This window comes from Haplochromis burtoni, unplaced genomic scaffold (genome assembly GCF_018398535.1).
Source record: "Haplochromis burtoni strain Fernald_Lab_line unplaced genomic scaffold, NCSU_Asbu1 Contig_263, whole genome shotgun sequence".
NCBI classification, from domain to species: domain Eukaryota; kingdom Metazoa; phylum Chordata; class Actinopteri; order Cichliformes; family Cichlidae; genus Haplochromis; species Haplochromis burtoni.
In genome coordinates, this window is record NW_024582624.1 from 701646 (window position 1) to 725600 (window position 23955).

Genomic DNA, 23955 nt, shown 5'->3' on the forward strand with positions numbered 1-23955 from the left:
TCGATTCAGAGATGGTCTTTCCCTTTTCACGTAAATGGCCTCCTTGACTCCGCGCTCAAACCAGCGTTCCTCCCTGTCCAGGATGTGTACATCCTCATCCTTGAAAGAGTGTCCACTGGCCTGTAGGTGTAAATAGACTGCAGAGTCCTGGCCTGACGAGGTAGCTCTTCTGTGTGGGTGAAGAATTTGTCTGACAGACAGCTCACCCAAACAGAGACAAAACATCCTTGCTAAAGGGTTGAATTTTGCTGTCACACCGAGACAAATCCCGCTAGTGGAGCTGATCACAGCCACAGAAACAGCAATTTGCAACAACAATATTGCAGAAGTGGAAGCAGAGCAACTATGGACGAAAGTTTCGGCCTATCTCAGCAATGCAAAGCCTCCAGCATCCAACATCACCATGGAGGAGAGGAAGGCACTCACATCACTTAGTGATGACAACAACATTATCATCCTTCCGGCAGACAAGGGTAGGTGCACAGTATTGCTAAACCAGAAAGACTATCATGAGAAAATTTTGTCACTACTCAGTGATGAAAATACTTATGAGCCCCTGAAATGAGAACCAGGAAGTGGCTACAGGAAGAGGGTGATAGACTGTCTGAAGCAGTTAGAACAAGACAAGGCTATTGACCGGACCTCATACCACAGGCTATACCCAGGGGAGTCTACACAAAGTCTGTATGGTTCACTGAAAATACATAAACAGGGTGCACCTTTAAGACCGACTGTCTGCATGATCAACTCTGTCACCTATAACATCTCCAAGTTTCTGGCTTCCATCCTCAACCCGCTGGTGGGCAGCTCTGAACACCACATCCAGAACAACCTGGATTTTGTTGAGAAGGTGAGACATGTCATCATGGAGGCAGATGAAACCATGGTCTTGTATGACGTTACATCTCTCTTCACGTGCATCCCAGTCACGGAAGCGTTGGAGGTAGTCCGTAAGAGATTACAGGATGACACCAACCTCAGCAACAGGACCACTCTCAGCATCGACCAAATGTGTTTGCTTTTGGAACTGTGTCTCCTGTCCACCTACTTCACATACAAGGGTCAGTTCTACAGGCAGAAACATGGGTGTGCCATGGGCTCCCCAGTTTCACCCATCGTGGCCAATTTGTACATGGAAGAAGTGGGAAAGAGGGCTTTGCTATCCTACCCTGGAACACCATCAAGCCATTGGTTCAGATATGTTGATGACACCTGGGTGAAAATCAAATCTACGCATCAAATTCACCAGGGAGGATATGAAAAGTGGCAGGTTAGCCTTCTTAGACTGTGAGATTTCCATCAGTAATGAGGGACATCTAAAAGCTGATGTGTACCGTAAACCTACACATACGGATCGGTATCTAAGGTTTGACTCTCATCATCCACTGGCATACAAACTGGGTGTCATTACGACGCTACAATACAGAGCGAACACCATCCCCACTGACACAGCGGCCCTGGAGGCAGAAGAACACCTCATCAAGAAGGCCCTGAGTAAATGTGGTTATCCCAGCTGGACTTTTGTCAAAGCTGGAAAGGCACCTAAAGAAAGCTCCAGCCGATCCAGGAGAGAAGGACGACCGCTGCCCAAGCGAAAACCTGTAGTGATCCCATATGTGTAAGGAGTATCGGAGCAGTTGAGACGCATTTTTTCTAAACACCGGGTCTCTGTGGCTTTTAAACCCCAAAACACGCTGCGCCAAAAACTGGTCCACCCCAAGGATCGGGTCCCCCGACACAAACAGAGTAACATAGTGTACGCTGTTAAGTGCCACGAGGATTGCCAGGATTTATACATCGGGGAAACCAAACAACCTCTGGCGAAGCGGATGGCACAACACAGAAGAGCTACCTCATCAGGCCAGGACTCTGCAGTCTATTTACACCTACAGGCCAGTGGACGCTCTTTCAAGGATAAGGATGTACACATCCTGGACAGGGAGGAACGCTGGTTTGAGCGCGGAGTCAAGGAGGCCATTTACGTGAAAAGGGAAAGACCATCTCTGAATCGAGGAGGGGGCCTAAGGGTACATCTTTCGCCATCTTACAATGAATTCTAATCGAAAGCCTAATAAAGAATAAGCAGTCAGGATAACAGACAAATATCCAGCATCTTTTAAACAATTCTGACATGTATGAATTTGAGCACACAGGTTTCTAACTTTGGCGAGGAAAGCATCCAGGGTTCACAGCACACACATGCACCGTAATGACCTTAATTTATCGCAGGTACCCAGTTCTGAGCTTTAATTATATCATCATTTGGATTTTTGCCACTGAAGAATCAACAAGTTATGGTCAGTTGTGAAATTTGAATTTTTTTTTATAGTGGAAATTTCTCTTTGAGGGATATCAGGCTGACACAGCATGGGGGTATGTTTTTAAGAATAAACATTAATTTTTCATGAGAGGTAAACCAGCCTACACTCTGCCCTTCCCTACGAAAAAATGCAACTAGACTGTAGAGAGAAATTTATTGATGACTTGCATCTGGAATATTCTCTGTAATTAATCATCATGCTTCAGAAAGAGAGAGACATACTGCTCTGCTCATTGACTGTTTGCAGTAAAACTAATGGCTCCCAGTCCTCCATTGTCTCCCCAGATTTTTGGAGTCCAGACTCTGTTATTTGTCGTCTAGCCCTGCCAGTCGTTTGTCTGCTGGTTTTGTATTTCACTTTAGGCCCTCCTTCACTGGTCCCAGCACACTTCAGCCCTATGATATCACCTATGGGCCAGACACCCCCTCCTTTCCTCCTTCCTCCACCTTTGTTAGAAATAGAGAAGTCTGATGGCTTTTCCAGAGAGAGTGGGAGGTTGGTGTGTGTCTTTGTGTGTTTTTCCGCCCAAGCCTCATCACTGCTGGAATGCATTTGCAAGTCCATATATGTTTAGACATCAGTGATTAAATATATGTAAACTAAAGCATTTGGATGAAGACAAACTCAACTCAAGAAAAAGGTCATTTACAGCAATTTCTGATTGTTCACTTAATTGTAGGCTATAAAATGTCTTGTTTTGTAGCTCAAACCACTTTGCAAAACATGAAAGTTACCAGACTTTACAACCCATGAATGTTCAGAGACTTAGCTTGAAACTGAAATAACTGGTCAGCTATGAAATTAGTTAGCTAACACATTTCTATTTGTTGACTAAAAAATTATTATTTCAGCTGTACTAAGTACACAATTTAATTCAATTCAATTTTATTTATATAGCGCCAAATCACAACATAAGTCGCCTCAAGGCGCTTCATAGATACAGAGAAAAAACCCAACAATCATATGACCCCCTATGAGCAAGCACTTTGGCAACAGTGGGAAGGAAAAACTCCCTTTTAACAGGAAGAAACCTCCGGCAGAACCAGGCTCAGGGAGGGGCGGCCATCTGCTGCGACCGGTTGGGGTGAGAGAAGGAAGACAGGATAAAGACATGCTGTGGAAGGGAGACAGAGGTTAATAACAGATTTAGTCTTGATTTAAAAAAAACAAAAAACCAAAAAAAAAAACAAGGTGAAATCTGTTTCTGTAGTTTTTTTTAAAATTTGCAGCTGACAGTTGTTTTAGCAAACCAGAATAGATTAACCAACCACAGAAAGTATTATGTGGCAAGTAGGGTCAGATGATATCAGGATATGTAAAGTAAAATAAGGAAAACTTTTTGCAGAAGTGTTGCAATACCTCTAATGTCGACACAGTTCACATGGTTGCATATATTGTGTTTATCTGGATGATTAGAGCATATCCACTACTGGAGAGATTGGGACTTAATTATCCCAGTCCAAATTTGAAATATCTTCCATGTGAACACTGGAGGTTGTTGCATTATTGCTGATGTGGAGATGGTGGCAGAGAAACTGGGCATCTCAGTTATACATGAACTTCTCTTCCAAACTCTACAGTGATCCAGAATCGCTGCTTTTCTTACTTTATAATATTGCCTGCCCCGGTCATGTTGTGAGCTGTATTTTTAGCAGTTGGCATAAGTTTTTCAGGACATTAGTAACCACACTCTCAAGGAATACCATTGTGCACATGTGTGCTTGTAGTTCAAACAAGTATATTAGTGAACTAGCAATATGTCTGTGAAGGTTCTCAGTCATCCAGGTCATCGTAGTCAAAGGAGCTTGCAAAGAAAAGCGTCTGGACTTCTTTAAGTTACTTGAAGACGTTTCACCTCTCATCCGAGAAGCTTCTTCAGTTCTAAGGTCAAATGGTGGAGAGTCCCAGATATAAACCTAGTGGGAGTTTCCCCCCACAGAGGGACAAAGGACCCCCTGATGATCATCTAATCGTCTGAGCCAAGGTGTGAAACTGGGTGTGGGTCCCAATCAGCCAGAGTTTCGGGTGAACTAGCAACTTAGAAATGTGTTATTCTGGATGATCCTTCGTGGATTATTTAATTTTCTTTCAGTTATCTAAAAGATAATGCTGCATTCTCCCTCGTATCGGCTGGCGTTGGCCAAGGAAGACAAAGAGACTTTACAAAGAGGTTGGTTGCAGAGACAGTCCAGATTGTAACCAACTTTATTTTCCCAGTTGTGTTATGTTGTTGACTCTGTGTGATTCTGCAGTTTCAGATCCTTAAACTATTGGGATAGCGAAGGATTAATCTGTGATGACGCTTGCACAGAAACAGCTACTACAGGGAAAAGCAAATTAAACAATTTTTCGCTTCATCACAGGGCTAACAAAAAATTATTTAAAGGTCACAGACTGCTGAGTTAGTCGTGTCTAACCGAAGGTAGAATTGGTGAATGATTTGTCTCTTTACATGTTGTTGTTGTTGTTGTTGTTGTTGTTGTTGGAAGGCACCAGCCTCTGCTAAATGTCACCAGATTGTAGCCCTGTTGGTCGGGGTTCAACAGACTGGCCACAGACTTTATGAAAGGCACAAAGGCCATATCAGCCCAATAGCCCCTCACCCCCACCGCCCTCATCCCGCACTCAGCACTGCAATGGAGGCTGTGAGATCAGGATAGTGGGACAGACGGAGGAGAAGGAAAGGGGGGGTTTAGGGGTTCAGTCACAGACACTCTGAGCTACCCTGAGCTGTTGAGACGGTCTGGCAGACCTGTTGTGCAGCTGCAGCCCTCCTTTCTTTATCCATCACCCACTTTGTCCTCTACCCTTGCATGCTTTTAAAGGACAGACTGTGACTGATCCTGATCTTTGTGATGTGTTTGCAGGCACCTTAAAATGGTGAAAATATTCTACTTTTAAAGTTAAACATGCAAGTTTAGTTACATGGTTAATAACCAGCATTGGATGAGAACAATTTTTTCTCCAAGGCCTTCAGTTTCTAAGTGTGTGTGCTGGCATATTCTTAGCGAGGTTAGGCTTTCAGTAAGAGAGTAAAAAAAGTCCATGTTAAGCCCACAAGGAAGGCGTGTGTGTGTTCAACACTTCTCGGACTATTGCCAGCCTGGACACACACACAGTGTATATGTTTGTGTCTCTGAGCGTAACTGGGTATGCCTCAGGGTGTTTGTTTTGCCCCCTCCCCCTTCCCCAGCTTAGTGAAGCTCAATCTGCTCTGTCTGAGTCAGCCAAAAGCGCACATATTCAAAATTTATGTATGTACTAACCTTCACAGCCACTAACATCTGCTTAAATATATATTTTTTTTTATTTCACTACTTTTGCTACACTGTCAAATGCTAAATTAATGCATACTTCAAATGTAAAGTTATCTTAATAATTTTAAGATAAGATAAGATAACCTTTATTAGTCCCACACGTGGGAAATATCCCTTCTGTTCTTACATTTCTCTGTACGTGTGTCCATCTGTGGAGCTCTACCATTCACGCAAACATACATGCTGGATGGATGTAAAGCTCATGTTCAGTCTCAGCTTTGGATCATGAGCCAAAATGATGTTGACACATTTACCCCTCTGGCAAAAATCTATACCAATTTATCCCTTTATTTTTAGACATCAGTTCCGGTCTATATTCTGAGAGCAACATCAGCTTGCATGAAAAACACAAATATTGCCCCAGATTTCATGGGGCAATATTTGTGGCAGACAAAGTGTAGGCAAAGGAAGAATACATATGGATCTGAATCACTTTATTTTAAATTTTGTGCTCCAGGATTGGCCTTGCTGAAGGAAATACTCCCCCTCTGAAGTTAACTTTCAGCTGAATTTAGTTTTCTTTTTAGATAATTGAATTATCACACAGCCAATGTGTTTTTGTTTTTTTGTTTGTTTTTTTTTAAAAAGAACCGAAAATCCATTATAATTTTTTCATTGTACTTCCTTCAATAGAAACCTGATTTGAGGATTTTCTTGATTATGTTATGTAACAGCAAAATATACACCCACTGGTTTTATTTGATTTTTTAAAAAGAGTTATCTAATACTTAATGTAGTTGATAGATTTAAGAAATCTTAGCCATTTTTAACAAAGTTTTATTTAAAATTTAAGGTCAAATTAACCTGTAGAGCTAGACCTTAATAACCAGGCCAATCAATCATGGCTTTTCAGGGGTAGGCAACTCCAGGCCTCAAGTGCCGGTGTCCTGCAGGTTTTAGATGTGTCCTTGATCAAACACAGCTGATTCAAATGGCTAAATTACCTCCTCAACATGTCTTGAAGTTCTCCAGGGGGCTGGTAATGAACTAATCATTTGATTCAGGTGTGTTGACACAGGGTGAGATCTAAAACCTGCAGGACACCGGCACTCGAGGCCTGGCGTTGCCTACCCCTGGTTTATAGCATTATGGTATTGGATATACTGTAAAAATAGAATTATGTTGTGATATATTGTTAAATGTGACTCCCCTAGCTTTGGATCCATTCACTGTCAATAATGCTATTCATTCATTTTAAGTGCCCATGTTCACTTTTTCAATTCACATTTTGGTTTTGCAGATAAAATCAGTCAGTGCTGATTTGATTAGTTTCTGATCCTGTAGAGAGAAGCTGAAGAGTGAAAAATGTACTGTATAAAGTCTTGAAGGCCCCGCCCATGTACTTCAGATCTTCAGTTTGGAACACACACGCAGAGGTCAGCCCAGCTGGGAATTTGGGGTCATGATTATTCTCCCCTCAGCTACCTCCTGCCTCATGTCTGGAGTATTTTGAGGTCCAGATCATTTTTTTTCTTCAATATTTGAGGTTGGCTGTTTAAATAGAGCTACTACTGCCACTAAACAACAAACTGAGGCTTGATGGTTTCACAGGAGTGGTTTTTGCTGTCAGAGCAGGGTTTCTCATTTGTCTCATTCAGTGGGCCATCGTAAATCTCTGAAGTGAGTCACTCTCATTGAGCAGGATATAATGTGTCTTGACTTGTCTCATACGCAATACTGTCTGTTGCTGATAGCGTTGGTTTACGTTTAAATCATACAAACACCTTTGTAGGAGAGTTAGTTGACCTTGCCTGTCAGCAGTGCAGAGTAATGATCTAATGCTTGTTTACCCTCAGTTGTTCATCTGCTAAAGAAGAGTTTGCTGATCCTATTCGCTGACCTTTTGTTCAAGTAAAATTCAACCTGGATCCCTTGTTTATTGTTAATAATTTATATAAAAACTGTGGAATGTGAGCTTTTTGTTCCGGGTTTAGAAGAAGCGAAAGGGTTGAGAACCACAGAGTTGAGCTCAGTAGCTATCGTGGACTAAATGATTCATCACAGTTTGAAGTACACTGACTGTGATTTGGTGCTCTCCCACATGTATAACCTATCTGACTTACTCTTCATGCAGAAACTGGGTGATAAACTCTCTGGTGTAGTAATAGAGATAGTGAGAGCTGTGCCCATATAAGTAATTCACTGATTAATTTGGTAATTAAACAGCAGATCAGGTGACAAAGAAATTACTTTCTTTTATGTGGAAATTGATGTTAGACATAGATATAATCATTTATGATGAAATGGACTATAATGATGTGGTGAGTGTGGTGTTTGGCTGAGGTGCAGCTCTGCATAGACTGTTTGTGGCAAAGAGAAAAAACACTGGGGAGTTTATTTCTTAATTTACAGCCTGTAACAGCAAGAGGGCATCAAGTCTCAGTTAATGTTGTTGATGGGTAGCAAAGATTGATGCAAACTAACGTGATTAGTGGATATACACTATCAGTCAAAAGTCTGGACACGCCTTCTCATTTAATGTTTTTTATTTATTTTTATTAGTTTCTACATTATAGATGCGTACTAAAGACACCAAATGTATGAAGCAAGATATATGGAATTATGTAGCAAAAAAAATTGATTAACTCTAAAAATGCCGTATATTTTATATCTTCAAAGTAGCAGCCCTTTGCTTTGTTGACAGTGCTGCAAACCTTTGGCGGACTCTCAATGACCTTCATGATGTAGTCACCTGAAATGGGTTTTCACTTCACAGGTGTGCCTTGTCAGGGTTTATTTGTGGAATTTCTTGCCTTCTTAATGGAGTTGGGAACATCAGTTGTGTTGTGCAGAAGTCAGGTTGGTAAACAGCTGACAGCCCTATTTGACAAGTGCAACAATCCCTGTTATGGCCAAAACCAATCAGCCATTTCAGGTGACTACGTCATGAAGCACATCGAGAGAATGCCAAGAGTGTGCAAAGCAGTAATCAAAGCTTTTGACTGGCAGTGTAGGTGGGCAGAAACTTGACAAGTGAAACAGCATCAACTCACAACTACTGCCAGATATGGTTTAGTATTACTCTTTTAAATCTCTTGCTTCATTTTTCTTTGAGGTGTATTTGTATTTGTAAAACAGCTGACAGCAGTAGTAGGTTCATACATTTCAGTTACTAACTAAACAGTTGTAGCTTCTGTATTAGGAAAAAAAATTCCCCAGTGCCTGAGTATGCTTGAGTAGGAGGTCAACTTAGACCAGGATGGACTTGGCACAAACTTTGATCTGCATCTGATTTCAGTTCTTGGTTGGGAGGTGTTGAGGCTCCTGTCAACAAATTGTGCATTTTTAAATGAGAGGTCTCGGGTTTAGGTGGGAGATAATTGTCCTGGTTATCCAGGCTGATTTGCCCTGTGTCTTATTGAGCAGAGGAGAGTTCAATATGAATCTCTTTCTCCGGCCTCTGTGAATGTAAGTTGTGATTACACATTTCTAGTACATATGTGCCCACTCCAGGTCAGGGATGAGTTACTACTACAGATGGAGGAGTTGGGGTATCTTAGGGTCTTGTTCACAAAAGAGGGGAGAGTGGTGCTTGAGATTGGCAGGGCTCTCCCTTAGTGACCCATTGAAGAGCTCGGTCATTCGGCTCAGCGTAAAACAGCTGCTCCTCCACATTAAAAGAACCCAGTTGAGGTGGTATGGGCCTCTGGTAGGATGCCTCCTACTGGTGGTCAGTGCTGGGAGAAAAGTTATTTAGTGGCACATGTAACAACCACAAGATCATCATCTCAACACAAATCAGCAATTGCACTGTCTATAGCAGTAGGAAAATCTATGTTACACGTCTAAATAAAACTGGTTAGTTTATACAACATTGTATCATCCAGCCTTTTAACTTCAGGGTGCTAAATCAGGATGACGTAGAGCCATAAAAAGTGTTATTCCTACACCAAAAGCCATGCGCACTTTAAATATAGAGTAGAAGCCAGTGTTAAAAGTTATATTAAGGGTGTTTTCACAGCTATAGTTTGTTTACTCTGGTTTTAATCAGTTGATGAGTTTGTGAACTTGTAGCTTTTCCTTATAATTTGGTTTGTTTTCACACAAGAAAATTCCAAGTGGACTCCAAGCAAACCAAAATGTGTCACTACAGACCGCCTGAAAATGTTCGGCATGCTTATTGGCCAGATGTGAGCACTAGTGTTTTTTCACAAAAGACATAGCATGCCAGCTCATAGTTTAATTCTAAGTTTTTCATTATGTCTCTCAGTAATGACTAAAAGCCTGCCTGACATTTTCTTCTTGTCCTGACTTTTATTACTTCACTCCTTTTTCTTTCTGGTTTATAAACTGTTGCTTTTGCAACTGTTTATAAACAGTGTCCATGGACTCACAATGCCCATGTCACTGAGACATTGTTCAGCACATATATACTATAAATCAAATAACTTCAACTGACTATTAGTTAATGCCTGCCTATACATAGGTGATGTCACTTGTAATTACTGCAGTATAAAGTCATATACCCTTTTCCTGGTTGAAGTTATTACTGTGGCTGATATATTATTATACATTATAACTATTTTCTTATTTAAAAAAAAACCCAAAACTGAATGGAAACGGGGACGGTAAGTAGGGCACCAAATGACCAGTAGAGTTTGTATGTCTGTCTGAGCCCACACAGTCCCACCCACCCAGTAGCAGACATACCAGTGACATCACATCAGCCCTCTCTCACGATTCAACACATCCACAGTGAAAAATGTCACATTCACATGCCTACATGTGAATGTGGTTTCCTTGTAGAAGCACTTTCCATGCATTTCCTTCATGTCATCATCACTGTTGGTTAATTTACAGTGATTCACTATTTCAGCATAAGCTCTGTGTAACATTAAGTTTTTCCCAAGTTGTTTATTGAATGAGGGTGCGTGGTTAAGTTGTTTAATAGAGGTCTAACAGCAGTCTAAGTGACTTCTTGATGCGTGGCTTTATGCAGTGTGGTAAAAGGAAGCAGCCACAATAAGTCATGACAATAGATGCCAACACAGGAAAACCGCAAAAGAAAAGAGGAACTGTATTTGCAAGAAGACCCCCATAGAATCAAGATTATGCAAAATCTGGCTTAACGTTACTATAGATTGCTATATAGCTTTGATAAACAGGTTCTTTCAGCTGCTCTCTTGTTCAGGGGTTGCTCCAGCACACTTGAATTGGCAGATCTTTACACCGGATGCTTTTCTGGTCACAATCCTGCCAGGGATAGATTCCTCCAAAAAGGGGATCTTTTACATGTTGGGTGTTAAATAGTGCACTGTGGAGCCACCCACTATAGATCTTGTTGACTAAATGAAAACTGGTATATTCAGAAAGCAATATTGAACAAATGGTTTTCTATTCAATTTGCATAGTAACCCAGAGATCTTTGTTTGCTGTTTAAATTGCCAGGTCTTTGTAATTTTCTATGTTTAATTCTCAACACTTTTTAAAAAGAAAGTTTTAGAAGTTATTTGATCAGACATTTGCTTTGTTTCATAGCTCTCGACTTCTGCATGGGAAACAATAAAAGCTTCTGTCGTTGCTTTCCCAGTTCCAGTATGATACCAGTATCTTGGTTTTGGGTATCTGCCAATACACACCACATCACACCATACACCATTCACTTGCCCGATGTGCCGTGGTTGACCTAGATGAGGCTCAACTGAGCTTTCCGCAGTTGGGCGTGGCCTTGTTTTTATTTAGAGAGTCATATTTGTCCTTCTAAAGGGCTTTATCTTAAGCCTTTGACCCTTACTCTGTGTGAGAGAGTGAGTGGGTGGGACACAGAAAATGAGGGGACGTATGTGACTGCTGCCTCTTGCGTAAGATGTTGTGCAGGGTTTTTTAGTTTTGTTTTGGAGGTTTTTTGTTTGTGTTTTTTTTTCCTCTGTCAAGGGTTATTGTGCTCCAAGATTACAGCCTTTAACCATATTATGACAGTCCACAATGTCAAACTGTCGCTCATTACTATCTGCCGGCCTAAATCATCATCCTGCCAGAAGCATGCCAGATGAGTGCAGATGTTATACAACACAATGAAATTCCTTTTAAACATACTGTAATGTCATTGCCGATTGTTTATTATTAGACATGACCTCATATCGCCTCTGCACTAACAGCTGGGACCCTCGTCATGGGGAAGTAGTTGCATAGCACAGTAGTGAGCATCAAATCCAGCAATATATTTTAGTTGTTCAGGACTGTCAAGGCAAAGACTGTATACCCATAATTTGGATATCATCAAGTACCAAAAATACTGTAACAATTAATCAAAAGGAGCGGTGTCACACAATTACTACTTGATGACAACAATGGATGAGAATATTTAATTTTAGGTTCATGAATTTGTTTTTATAAACAAAAGGTCACAGCAGGGGAAGGGACAGGTGGATCAAACCGTAACCAGCCTCAGAGTGGTAGTACCAACATAGCCCTTTCAGAAAAATGACATCAGAGCCAGATGCTATCAAGAAACAAATTCAGCAGTTCTTCTTTTTAGTAACTATTCTATTTTCTGTTTTCAGTTGGAGGTTTCAGATATTTTTCTGCTGGCAAGTATAAGGTCGTGCCCAGGCACACTTCCCTCTCATTTTAGTCACAACACACACTCTGACACGCAGCAGAAAACAATATAAGCCTACACAAAAAGGAAAAAAAAAGCGGCGGATAACTGGAAAGTCAAACCAAATGTCTCCAACTTATGCTTCTTCCTCTTCGTGTATTTACAGATCTTTGGATGGCCGTCTTCAAGTTTCCCACAGAAAAGGTCTGCCCCACGTCATCTACTGCCGTCTGTGGCGCTGGCCCGACCTGCAGTCCCACCACGAGCTGCGGGCGGTGGAGCTGTGCGAGTACGCCTTCCACACGAAGAAGGATGAAGTGTGTGTCAACCCATACCACTATCAGAGAGTAGAGACACCAGGTACGACAGCTCGGACAAACAGAGTTCTTTCTTTGTTCACTGTTGTGTTGTTTGAAGAAAATAGTTACGTACATTTCCAGTGTGCTCTAATGGCTCTTGGTTAGTGGAATAGGTTTTGTTATTATTATTTTTTTTGTCCCACTGGATGTTTTTATAGGTTTATTTGTATCCACAGGGTTGTGAAACACCTTTCCTCTTATCAGCTGATCAACGGTTTATTAATTTCTATTCCAATAAATATTTACTTTATCCATACATGAAATCAGTCATTGCTTTATTACTATATTCTGAGAAAAATACTTTCTGTGTGTTTGTGTCTGTTATGCAGTACTCCCACCAGTGCTGGTCCCCAGACACACAGAAATCCCCACTGAGTTCCCACCTCTGGATGACTACAGCCATTCAATCCCTGAAAACACCAACTTCCCTGCTGGCATCGAGCCCCAGAGCAACTATATACCAGGTACCAGCGTGCCTCCTAGCATGACTCACACAAAGTACCTCCTTATGGTTTATGCTTTGTGAGAACTAGTTTGTAAGGTGGGCTGTTTATGCTGTACTGAAGAGTTTGGTGAAAACTGAATGTAACAGAGAAGGAGTAGTAGTAAAGTAGTTAAAATATGAGGATGATGGTGCACGCTTGTGGGTTGTTTGTCACAAAAAAGGCGGAAGTACAGCTCTTGGAAGAGACCTACCTAGTTTGTGATTGCAAAGGTGTGTGTGTGTGTAATTAAACTAGTTTTACTATAATTTTCCTTTTGAATCTTGAGTTGGATGAAAAGCTTTTACAACATCGTCCCAGGACAGGAGCATCAAACATAGGACGTGGGGTCAGAATTGGCCTGACAAAGACTCCAATCTGGTCCTATGGAAAGCTTGGAATATGTGAAGAAGGGCACAAACATTGGACTTGCTAACTGCATTTTCATACTTTTTACACTTTTTCATACTGTTTAGGGCCTCCCTCTCTCTTTATATGGAGAGATCGGGCAGCTGCATGACTGGCCCACATAAGGTCAAAGCGTGCTTCATGTGGGCCACAATGTACAATAAGTTTGGTGTTTCTGTTTCAAGATTAAGCTTTTAACATTATAAATAAACATACAGCCACATTTATAATGTAGCTGTATGTTTATTGTCAACCGGTAGCTGTTGAAGTGTTATTGATCCTTTGACTTACTTTTCTTTTGGCTTTTCTGTTCAAAAGTCGAGTTCTGATGTATTGTGAGAGAATTGAGAAAATGGCCTTTTGACTATGAATTTAGGAAGGGATTTACTTACATAAGCTGTTTTTCAACAGGTTAACGATTATTAAATTTTAAACACTTTCACTCATTCACTCACTGACTAGAACCTTCTCACTATTTAGGAAGTTCTGTGTAGGTGATTGTACGGTCACTCTTTGCGTCGTTAATTATGTTGTACTTCAGAATAATTAAAGCACAGCAGGCCAACTGTAATAATAGTAGTAACACATACTGGATTTAATCAAATTATTAAATAAAAGTACTTTTGGGCTGCTCTCATTCCTCAACTCTCTGTTATTTTTCCCTCAGTGCAGCTACAATGCTTGGTTAGTGATCAGGGGCCACCAACATGTCAGTATGAGTGAGTGTTTGTCTTTGCTTGTCTCAGAAACACCTCCACCAGGCTACCTCAGTGAGGATGGAGAAACCAGTGATCACCAGATGACTCATAGCATGGACACAAGCTCCCCAAATCTGTCACCTAACCCAGTTTCACCCACACACAATAACTTGGGTAAGAAATGCGTGTGTCTGTTTGTGTACTTTTCTGTTTGTCTGCCTTGATTTGCAAACAAATGTTTCAGCAGCGTATCTCCCCAGTGGGAATTCTCTGTTTGGTTTAACTCATTTCTGTAAGAGGAAACCAGATGATGAAAGAAGCCTTTGTGTTCCCCGCTCACCATGTGAACTTTTGAACAGGTCAAGACACCACGCAGCCCACAGTAACATCAATAACAATATCCTAGGTTTATTCTATCAAGACGGAAAAGCGCCAGGAGGCTTGGCTGGAACGCAGTTGGTGAAATAATAAAGCAACAACAGTTTCATTTGGCAGTGCTGTCCGGTTGTGTTCTGGACTTCAAAGCAAAGGACAGAATGTTTCTCAGCTGGTAGAGGGGGACAAAAAGGAGCAAATTACCAGAAACAGTTGAATTTACTGAAGAGTACCATGGACAAGTCCAACTGGGCTGCAGAATCCTTCAAGTGAGGGTTGAGTTTCCACATTTTGTCTGGTTAAAGCTTCTGGGAAACAGTGTATGGGTTTGACATTTTGTGACGCAGGCTCTCTCCGTGTTTTTGTTGGTTTTCTCTTTTTTTTTTTTTTTTCTGTCTGCAGCCTCTCAGCCCTTTTCTCCATATATTTGCCTCTTCTTTGTTATCACTGCTCTTAATGTATGTTTTCTTTACCATCTGAATAATTTTCTGTCTACTAATTCTGTGATTTCTGTCTTACTATTCTACTACTTTGACTTTGAGAATACGTTCAAAAATTGCACTAGTTTAATTGTTCTGCACTGTATTAGCAACAGTATTGAACTCAGTTCTTTCCTTTTTGGGGCCCTCCTCTGTCTCAGACCTCCAGCCAGTGACGTATTGTGAGCCGGCCTTCTGGTGCTCTATTTCTTACTATGAGCTGAATCAGCGAGTCGGGGAGACCTTCCATGCCTCGCAGCCCTCGCTGACAGTGGACGGCTTTACGGACCCGTCCAACTCAGAGAGATTCTGCCTGGGTCTTCTGTCCAATGTCAACCGCAACGCAGCTGTGGAGCTGACACGCAGACACATTGGTAGGCCAGGCCTTATGACTCCATTTGGATAATATCTCCTTTGCCTTCTCAGAACACTTTTATTCACTTGATTTCTTGAAAGACTATTGGCTTATTAACAAACATGATTACGTGTTGCTTTAGACCTGTTATACAACATTGTACTTTTAATTATTGTTGTTGCTGACTTGTTCCGGCTCTCTGCCTCTCACTCTTTACCTCAAGGTCGTGGCGTAAGACTGTATTACATTGGTGGAGAAGTGTTTGCAGAATGTCTCAGTGACAGTGCAATCTTTGTCCAGAGCCCCAACTGTAATCAACGTTATGGTTGGCATCCTGCTACAGTCTGCAAGATCCCTCCAGGTATGTGTCCAGCTAACACTGGGAGCATCGAGAGACATACAGGACAGGGAAAGGGAGTAAGACAAATGAGTAGGACGGAAGACAGTGCAATAGAGAAAGACCAAAGTTTACTTTTCACAGAATTGGCAGTTCGATCCCCAAAACGTGTGTGTCTGTGTGTGTGTGTGTGTTTGTGTGTGTGTGTAAATGGTTGAATGTAAAGTAATTTGGGATTGAAGTGCTATGTGATTCCATTCAGTTTTCCAAAGAGAGGCAGAGGCCAATATACACAAAAACAAATTGATTGATGATTCAGAAATGATTCCCTGAGGCTCAATCATCAAATGAGGCTACAACACATCGCGTACCTCATCACCAGCCAGCCCGTCAATGTCTCCTTTGGCTAAACTGTGGTCGGGTTAAAAATAAGGTTTTTTTCCTTTCCTCACTGGTCTCTTTATTTTTACCACGTAATCGGTTTGGATTGTTAAAAGCTTTCCCCAAGCACATCTGTAAATGTTAACAGTTTGTTGTCTGAAACAAGATGTTTATACAATCATTGCAGCATTTAGTTGAGTCAGTGACGCATTCAAGTACGCATTCCTTTAATTTGGCTGTTTTCATCCAAGTCACTGCAATCTGATTCGGTAGGACCACGAAAGATATTCCTCCACTTTTGACACAAGTCTGTGTGGAAAGCCATCAGATTAATAATGTTAGTTTGACTACTCTCATGTAAGATAAATTTAAATTGTTTGTGTTTTGTAGAAGCTAGAGATCAGCTTCATCTTGATTTTTTTTGTTTTTCTAGCACCTCTAATTGATCTATTGTTTGTTGTTCTCATCAGGATGTAACCTAAAGATCTTCAACAACCAGGAGTTTGCTGCGCTGCTCGCACAGTCAGTAAACCAGGGCTTCGAGGCTGTGTACCAGCTCACCAGGATGTGCACCATCCGCATGAGCTTTGTGAAGGGCTGGGGAGCCGAGTACAGGTAAGCTGCAGCTCTGAGTTAATGCTAGCCACTTTCTCGTCTCCTGTTTCTGCAACAGTGTAGCAGTGTAAAATCCATACGAGGTCTGCATGTAAACGAAGACAATAGACACAAACAGACTGTGAATTACATCCCACAATCCACCCGCCCCCGCTCGCTGGCATGTGCACACACTGGTGAATCCGGTCAATGATGTCACAGAGCCCCTCGTCTATAGAAACGGGCCCCAGTTGGCAAACCAGACTATTTTTAAGCAAACACACATGTGGTGTGTCAAAAAGAGATGTCAGACTTTCCCTCTTCCTTTCCCTCCCCTTTTTCCACACAGTCTGACTCACTGATAGTAAGAAAGGAAGAGATGGAATTAAAGGCAAGCAGATGATTGGCTGAAAGTTGGCCGTGCTCAGGCGGTTTCCACAAGGGAGAAACCTTTGAGCTGGGAGTGACTGCTCAGCAGTCCTGTCCAGACCAAATGCTCACATGTGGAGACACTTAAACACAGGATTCAGGTTACTGGAGCAGCCAGGCCCTCCTTCTCTACCTCCACCTTCACCTCACTCTCACTGCCTGTTTCCATTGTTGGCTGTGTCTGTTTAACTCTTTAGTCCCTTGTGTCTGTTCACTTCTCTCTGCTGTGAGAAAAGCAGTAAAGGAAAAAATGTTATGGCCCTTTTTTGTCTTTATTGAGAAAAAAAAAACGAAAGAAAAAGCTTAAGAAACTGCATCTTTTTGTAGTTTTAGGTTTTTTTTGCAGTTGCTGCAAGTCTTCCAAATGATTTCTTTATTTGAACTGTACAGATTCAAGAAGTATGTGTCATTGATTAGAACTACAAATACATATCTTAAGAGGTGAAAATCAATAGTTGCCGTTGTTGGTTTTTCAGTCAGTAGAATTTTTGCATTCTATCTTTAGTGACACAGTGTGTTAAAGTGTAACTCAAAGAAGCTGTGAAAGTTGTCTGTCTTACATCAACACTGTAATGAAAGCAGAGCAATGTGACTTTGTAAGTTTGCCCACACTCTTAACAGCTGTGTCTGTTTACCTCACATCCCTTTGTGCCTCTTTGGTCTCTCCCAGGCGACAGACAGTGACCAGCACCCCCTGCTGGATCGAGCTGCACTTGAACGGGCCCCTGCAGTGGCTGGACAAGGTGCTCACACAAATGGGCTCCCCGAGTCTCCGCTGCTCCAGCGTCTCTTAGGGAGACCATTCACCTGCTCATTTCCTGTCAATGACTAGAAACACACAAACTGCACACGGACGAGAACGGCTACACAAGTACTGAAAGATGACGAACCCCCTCATTCAGCCACTGTTACTTTGTTCTTCCTCCCCACCAGCTGTCAGTAGCACTTTTTATTTACTTGTCTGTTTTGAAAGGGGCCGAGTGCATTAAAACAGTTAAATGTTAGAAGGATCTCTAAATTTGACGTCTGTAATTATCCTTTGTTACCTAAAGGACTGAAGTTATTGCTACACGAGCTTCTTCCTGTCTGGTCGTGTTTGTTTAAACATTCGTCTCATAGTTTTTACCTGTTTTGTACAGATGTTAAAGAAAACGGCTGATCCAAAAAAAATTTTTAAAAAAAGATTTAATTTTTAACCATTACTTTTGAATTTGTAATGCATGTGTATGTGCATGTTAAATGCATTTTACAGGATTTTGTTTCTGTTTTTGGGCATTTAATACTTTATGAAAATGTGACCCAGTCAGATGGCTTGAAAAAGAATTGTATAGTGGGAATAGTCAACCAACATTTATAAAAATACAGCGTGAAGGAATGGGAATATATTTCTGTCTGGGTGAATAACAGGATGTTTTAGCTGCACAGTCAAACTTCAAACAGAAACAAAGGAAAGCAAAGCTTCAGTCAAACTTGCTGCCATTCAGGTGGTTCTTAATCAAGTGCTGATTTGAACTACTACCTGAATCACAGTTACATATCTCACATGTGGGATCATTCAGGATGGTGCACTTTTATAAAATGTTGATTCTCCGGTAAAGTGTTGTTGCAGCAGCTGAGGTGGTGCTTTATCAGTGAAATGTATCCTGCACTCATTTCTGGAAGCTTTGCCAATTTATATTGTAGTGTGTCACACATGCAGACTTGAAAACATCTCACATACTGTACATTTCTGCATTGTTAAAGGGGACCGGTTATGCTTATTTCTGCTTCCAGGTTTTTATTGTTGAGCTCAGTGGTCAAAATAATCCTCATTTTTGTCACTCTGATCCTGCATCCAGCAGCTCTGGTTGTGCTTTGTCAGGAGCAGAGTGTTACCACCTCTACTCTCGAGGCCACCCTTCTTCTGATTGGCTGACCTTTGCAAACTGAAGGTTTGAATAGGAGGCGCTTAAGAGCTTTCTGCTTGAGATTACCTATTGTGTGCTATTACAGGATCTGAAGTAATGGCCATGTTTAATAACAGCATGCAGCACTGTAAAGGTACGTGTGTATAACAAAAATATAAAAGGTTCCCTTTGAACTGCAGATTGAACAGACTTGTTTATGTATCTGCAGAACGCTTTGAAGTGCAAGGGGAGCAAAGGGATGCCTTTGCTTTTGCTGATATTCTCAGCCATACATAATATTGGTCTTAAAATTAGCCATGCTGACTTTGTGCACTCAGGACTGTAAAAGAACAAAAAAAAAAACAGAATAATATACAGAAACCAATGAAAAGAGGAGATGTATGACCTTTGAGACTTTTTAGTCTATTTTGCTATCAATTAGGTTTGTAACATGATACAGTGGAAAATAACTGCTGGCAGGTCTGGGGGGGTAGTAGCAGCCCTATATATATATATTTTTTTTCCTTAATAATCTGTGAGGATAAGACAGTTTAAGTACAAAGCACAGCTTTTAACAAAGGGACATGTTGAGATAAATAAGAGGCATGTAAATACCAATAGCTTCTCAAAATTCCCCTTTTCTTTTTTTTTTCTTTTCTTTTTAGGCCTGTACATATAGTATATACGTGTGTTTTAATAATGTGGCCATTAGCCTTTATAATGTTGATCGTTTTGGAAACAGAAGAAGAAAAAAAGATCAAAAACTGAAGAAAAACAAATGTTGGGAAAAGCGATGGCAGAAATAGAAAGACAGTCAAAGCTTTAGTCCCGTTTCCTTTCAGCCACCCACTGTGATGGAAGTGGAACCATTTCCTTCTTGTTCTCTAACACTAGACAAAGACTCAGTGGGTGAGCATGAAAAATATTTTAAATCTTTGTACTGTGCTTATTTACATTGTCCAGGCTCTTGATGTTAACAGCAGCCCAGTGGTGCTAGTCTTTAACATTTTAGGGACTGAAGAGTAAACAACAAAGGCCCGAGAGTTTACCATCAACGCTGGTAGATTTTGATCTCTTTGGAATGATGATGACTTTTAAACCTGCAAACTTTAGTGGGATGGTTTCAGAAACAGTAGCATCTACCAATCTGAGACGAGCCAGCTCTTTGTAGAGCTTCTAGTGTCCTCGAATGCAGTAGTCCTGATTCTGATGGGCTCATAGTCATTGTATTTACCCGGTAGGGATTATTTTTAAAGCAAATTTGTCATTTTTATACATTCTGCTTGTGTTTAGTTTTGTTTTGTTTGTTTTTTTATCCCCTTTGTTTAAATCCCACCCTGTAATCGCTATTATTAGTTGTGATTTCTGCTTCTGTGCTCTGAATTGGTCTTTTTAGATGTCTTGTACAAAACCCTTTTATTTTTCTCTGCTTATAAAGAGTTGATGTGATGCTTTATATTTCTGTGTATTATTGTTGTTTCGAAAATAAAATATATATCTTGTGGTGATATGTGAGCCTACGTGCTAAGTACGAAAGAAACTGAGGCTGGGTGGAACTAATCTTACATGACAAACTGCATCTTTATTTCTTGGCTGTGCATAATTATTCAAACATCGGAACAAATCAACATTATGAATCACAGTTAGCTGAGTTTTGTAGTTAAACGAGATTTGCTCGCATGAAATGTACTTAAAGCCCTTTATTAACATTTCCTTCAGTGTGGGGAATTCCTTGTCTGCGGTGGATAATTTCATACTGTCTTCAGAAGCAGACAGAGACGGTAATTACAGGCCCACAGCAGCCCTCTCTTGTTTCTTTACTTACTGCTACGTTACGAGCTAATTCAAACCATAAACATTTGTGCCGTCACAGAGGCGCGGCACGGCTTTGAACATGAAGGCAGGCTTTGTTGTTGATGCCCTCAAGGGGAAAAGGGCCGGAACAAGCTGCTTGTCGCTGCAGAGACCTTGCTGCTGTGGTGACGAATAGTTTGTGTGGAAGGACCAAAGCTGGCTCACAAAAGTCTGCTGTATGTGCATGCATTTGAAAGGCAGTCAGCGCAGCAGTGAGGCTTCATTATTAATTGTTTCTTCGCGATTGTATAAGAGGAGACAGACAAAGAGCTGAGTGGATGTCTGTCTCCACTGTAACCTTCTACCTGAGCAGGAGAGGAAAGTATGTGATACAAAATGAATTTGTGCAGACAATTAAGCCCTCTGTTAAACATCCTGTTTCACATTTATCTGAACTATACCTGAAGGCAGATAATTATAAACTAGTTTCAGGTCAACCCACATGAAAAACTTGAATGGATTAATATAGAAACTAGAGAGTGCTGCTTGTGTCTGAGCACTGATAATCACTTTTCGTCATGATCTGATTCTGGAACAAGTCATTTAAAAAGAAATGAATATGTGTGAGCGTAACTTAGAAAGCTTTTTTTGTTTGTTTTTAATAGTAAATTTGCTGATTGTACAGAACATACAGTTGAATGGAAAGACATTGAAAGGACATTCAAGAGACGATATAAAAATCAAAGGTATGTACAATAGAGGCAGTATTGCAAATATAGTAAGACATGGGCATATAATATAGATATAAATAGAGCAGTTTGTAACATGTACATGGACAGTGGTGCGAATGCTTGTAGCAAAATGCCAAAAACAGTCGGCAGCATTAAAAGATTTGAATGTACTGGGTCCTTGTGTGGAACCAGCTAACACAGAGTTGTGGTAGTGTGTTATAGGAGCAAGCCATCAACACAAGATCCATGGAGGCTGGGGTTTTCCACACCAGGCAAGACCCCAGGTGCAGGCTGTGTAAAGATGCCCCTGAGACAATCCAGCACGTAACAGCAGGGTGTAAGATGCTAGCAAACAGGACATAGAATGAACATCATGACCAAGTATACTTGAACATCTGTGCAGAGTATGGCCAGGAAGGTGAAAATGTGACTACCAAGCTGGGCGAGTGGCTCCAGCAGATCCCAGGAACAACATCCGAGATCTCTGTCCACAGGAGCGCAGTCCTAGGAATAGCAAAGATACTGCGCAGGACCCTCAAGCTCCCAGGCCACTGGTAGAGGACCTGACAGGGAAATTTACATTTTTTTAATGTGTAAAAAAATAGTTTTCACAGGGCTTGCTAACCAAGCACCTCAATAAAAATAAAAACCCTGAAGATCTGTCAGTCTGCTGGTGTAAACATTCAGATGTGTTACCACAGTTATTCCAGGAGTGAAGAGTAAATATCCAAACAAATTCACCCCAAGGTCAGACCATGTTCAGCGAAACTACAATACCCAAGAGCTGCATCTCAGACTCTACAGGGCTGTGTTAAAAGGTTAAAGTTAATGGAATTAAAACTACTGCTTCTTTGAGTCTCGTGGTAGCACGGTTTCAGTTTACAAAAGACCATCTGAACAAACCACAAAGAAATGTTACCTGTAGCCACCAATGTTGTGGTGGGACGTTAAGAGAGCTGTGCCCACAAACCTGAATGAGCGACGCTGCAAAGAAAAGCGGGCCAAAATGAGTTTATATGATTTCATCACACACACAGGAGAAGTGCACCCGCAATGAAATGAGTACCCTAACAGATATAATAAGCGGTCACAGACTGGAATATTTTAAGACGTACTCTCGGGTCGGTAATAATAAACAGTTTTAGCTCAACACTGCCACCTATTGCTCGCACAGAATAATAGCAGGCCAGATACATTGTTCTATTGATTTATTTCAATCTTTTCGCCTTTATTTTCCATCAAAGAGGTGGAGTGTGCAAAAAAACATCACACGCAATGTAGAAAGAATATTTTTGTCTCGATTTATATAAAACTGATCAGGAGATTTTGCACTTAACTATTAAACCTTTGAACTTAAAACAGCTGGACGCAGTCTGCTCGCGGGGCACGGCAAACCACGTGACTTTATCAGGCGGGAAAACAAAGGGCACTTACTTTGCATGTGATAAAATTAAGACTTATGCTGTCAGACAGCACACACAACATAATGGTGATAATATTCAGGTGTAGATTAGTGCCACACTGAGGTAATTTCATTCAGATGTTGTTAGGGAAATGGATCGTTTGGGGCTGCCTGCTTACAGCTAACAATGATTAAATGAAGATGAATACGTTCAGCAGAGAGAAAGGGCTCGGTACATCGCCCAGCACAGCAGAAATGAGGTGTCCCAGTGATTTAGGGCGCAAATATGGGAACAGATGAGTGGCATCAGCTCCGTCTCTGTGTGAAGGTCACCGTGACGCAGGTTTCGACAGTGTGAATGTTTGTTGGTAAACAAATCCATCTTGACAAAGGTCACCATTTGTTTCTCACTCTCCTTTTTTATTACTATTATCAGGGTTCGTACGTGTGCTTGAAATCCTTGAAAAATACTTGAATTTTAATGTTGTCTTTTCAAGGTTTGAAAAGTGCTTGAATTTCAGATGTGGTGCTTAAAAGTGCTTGAAAGTGTAACTGTATTTCATTCACCACAAATAACTATCTGATTGAATAGTTTTCTTATCAGATAGAGAAATAAAATGAGTCGCAAAATGTAGAGGCAAAATTTGTATAGGTATGAGTGGCTAACATACCTGTAGGTTGCTGTTTTAATGAGTGTTTGATGGAAAACAACAATGGCGGAGTTTGCGCTCTCCAGTTGCATGATAGGTGAGTCCTAGTAAATAATTTTCCAGTACGTGTACGTTACACATGCTATTTTTAAAAAATTATGATTATTATTTTGCTAGCTATCAAACTCGCTGGAGAAATGACTGAAATGCACTGAGTGTGGCAGCGCTATTATGGAATATGCTGTGAACTTAGCTAACGTTACTTAGCAGTGATATCAGTTACTTTGCTCAAGTGAAAGCTTTAAACATTAGCCTGATACATAACTAGCTAACTTAAGGCTTTCTGATTAACCCTCTGGGCCCTGTTTCAGGAAGCCGGTTTAGTGGAAAAACTGAGTAAGTATACCCTGAGTTAA

The 23955-nt window shown here is 41.0% G+C and overlaps 1 protein-coding gene across 1 annotated transcript in view; it reads left to right on the forward strand.

Moving 5' to 3' along the window:
- The window catches only part of LOC102308019 (mothers against decapentaplegic homolog 3), a 29757-nt gene extending 9285 nt beyond the window's left edge, over nucleotides 1-20472 (forward strand). The window contains exons 2-8 of the mRNA XM_005939168.3: nucleotides 12346-12539; nucleotides 12868-13002; nucleotides 14175-14300; nucleotides 15142-15354; nucleotides 15559-15696; nucleotides 16524-16668; nucleotides 17747-20472. Coding sequence (XP_005939230.1) covers nucleotides 12346-12539; nucleotides 12868-13002; nucleotides 14175-14300; nucleotides 15142-15354; nucleotides 15559-15696; nucleotides 16524-16668; nucleotides 17747-17870 — 1075 coding nt within the window. The 3' untranslated portion in view covers nucleotides 17871-20472. The remainder of the gene's footprint in view (nucleotides 1-12345; nucleotides 12540-12867; nucleotides 13003-14174; nucleotides 14301-15141; nucleotides 15355-15558; nucleotides 15697-16523; nucleotides 16669-17746) is intronic.
- The last annotated feature ends 3483 nt before the right edge of the window (nucleotides 20473-23955 follow it).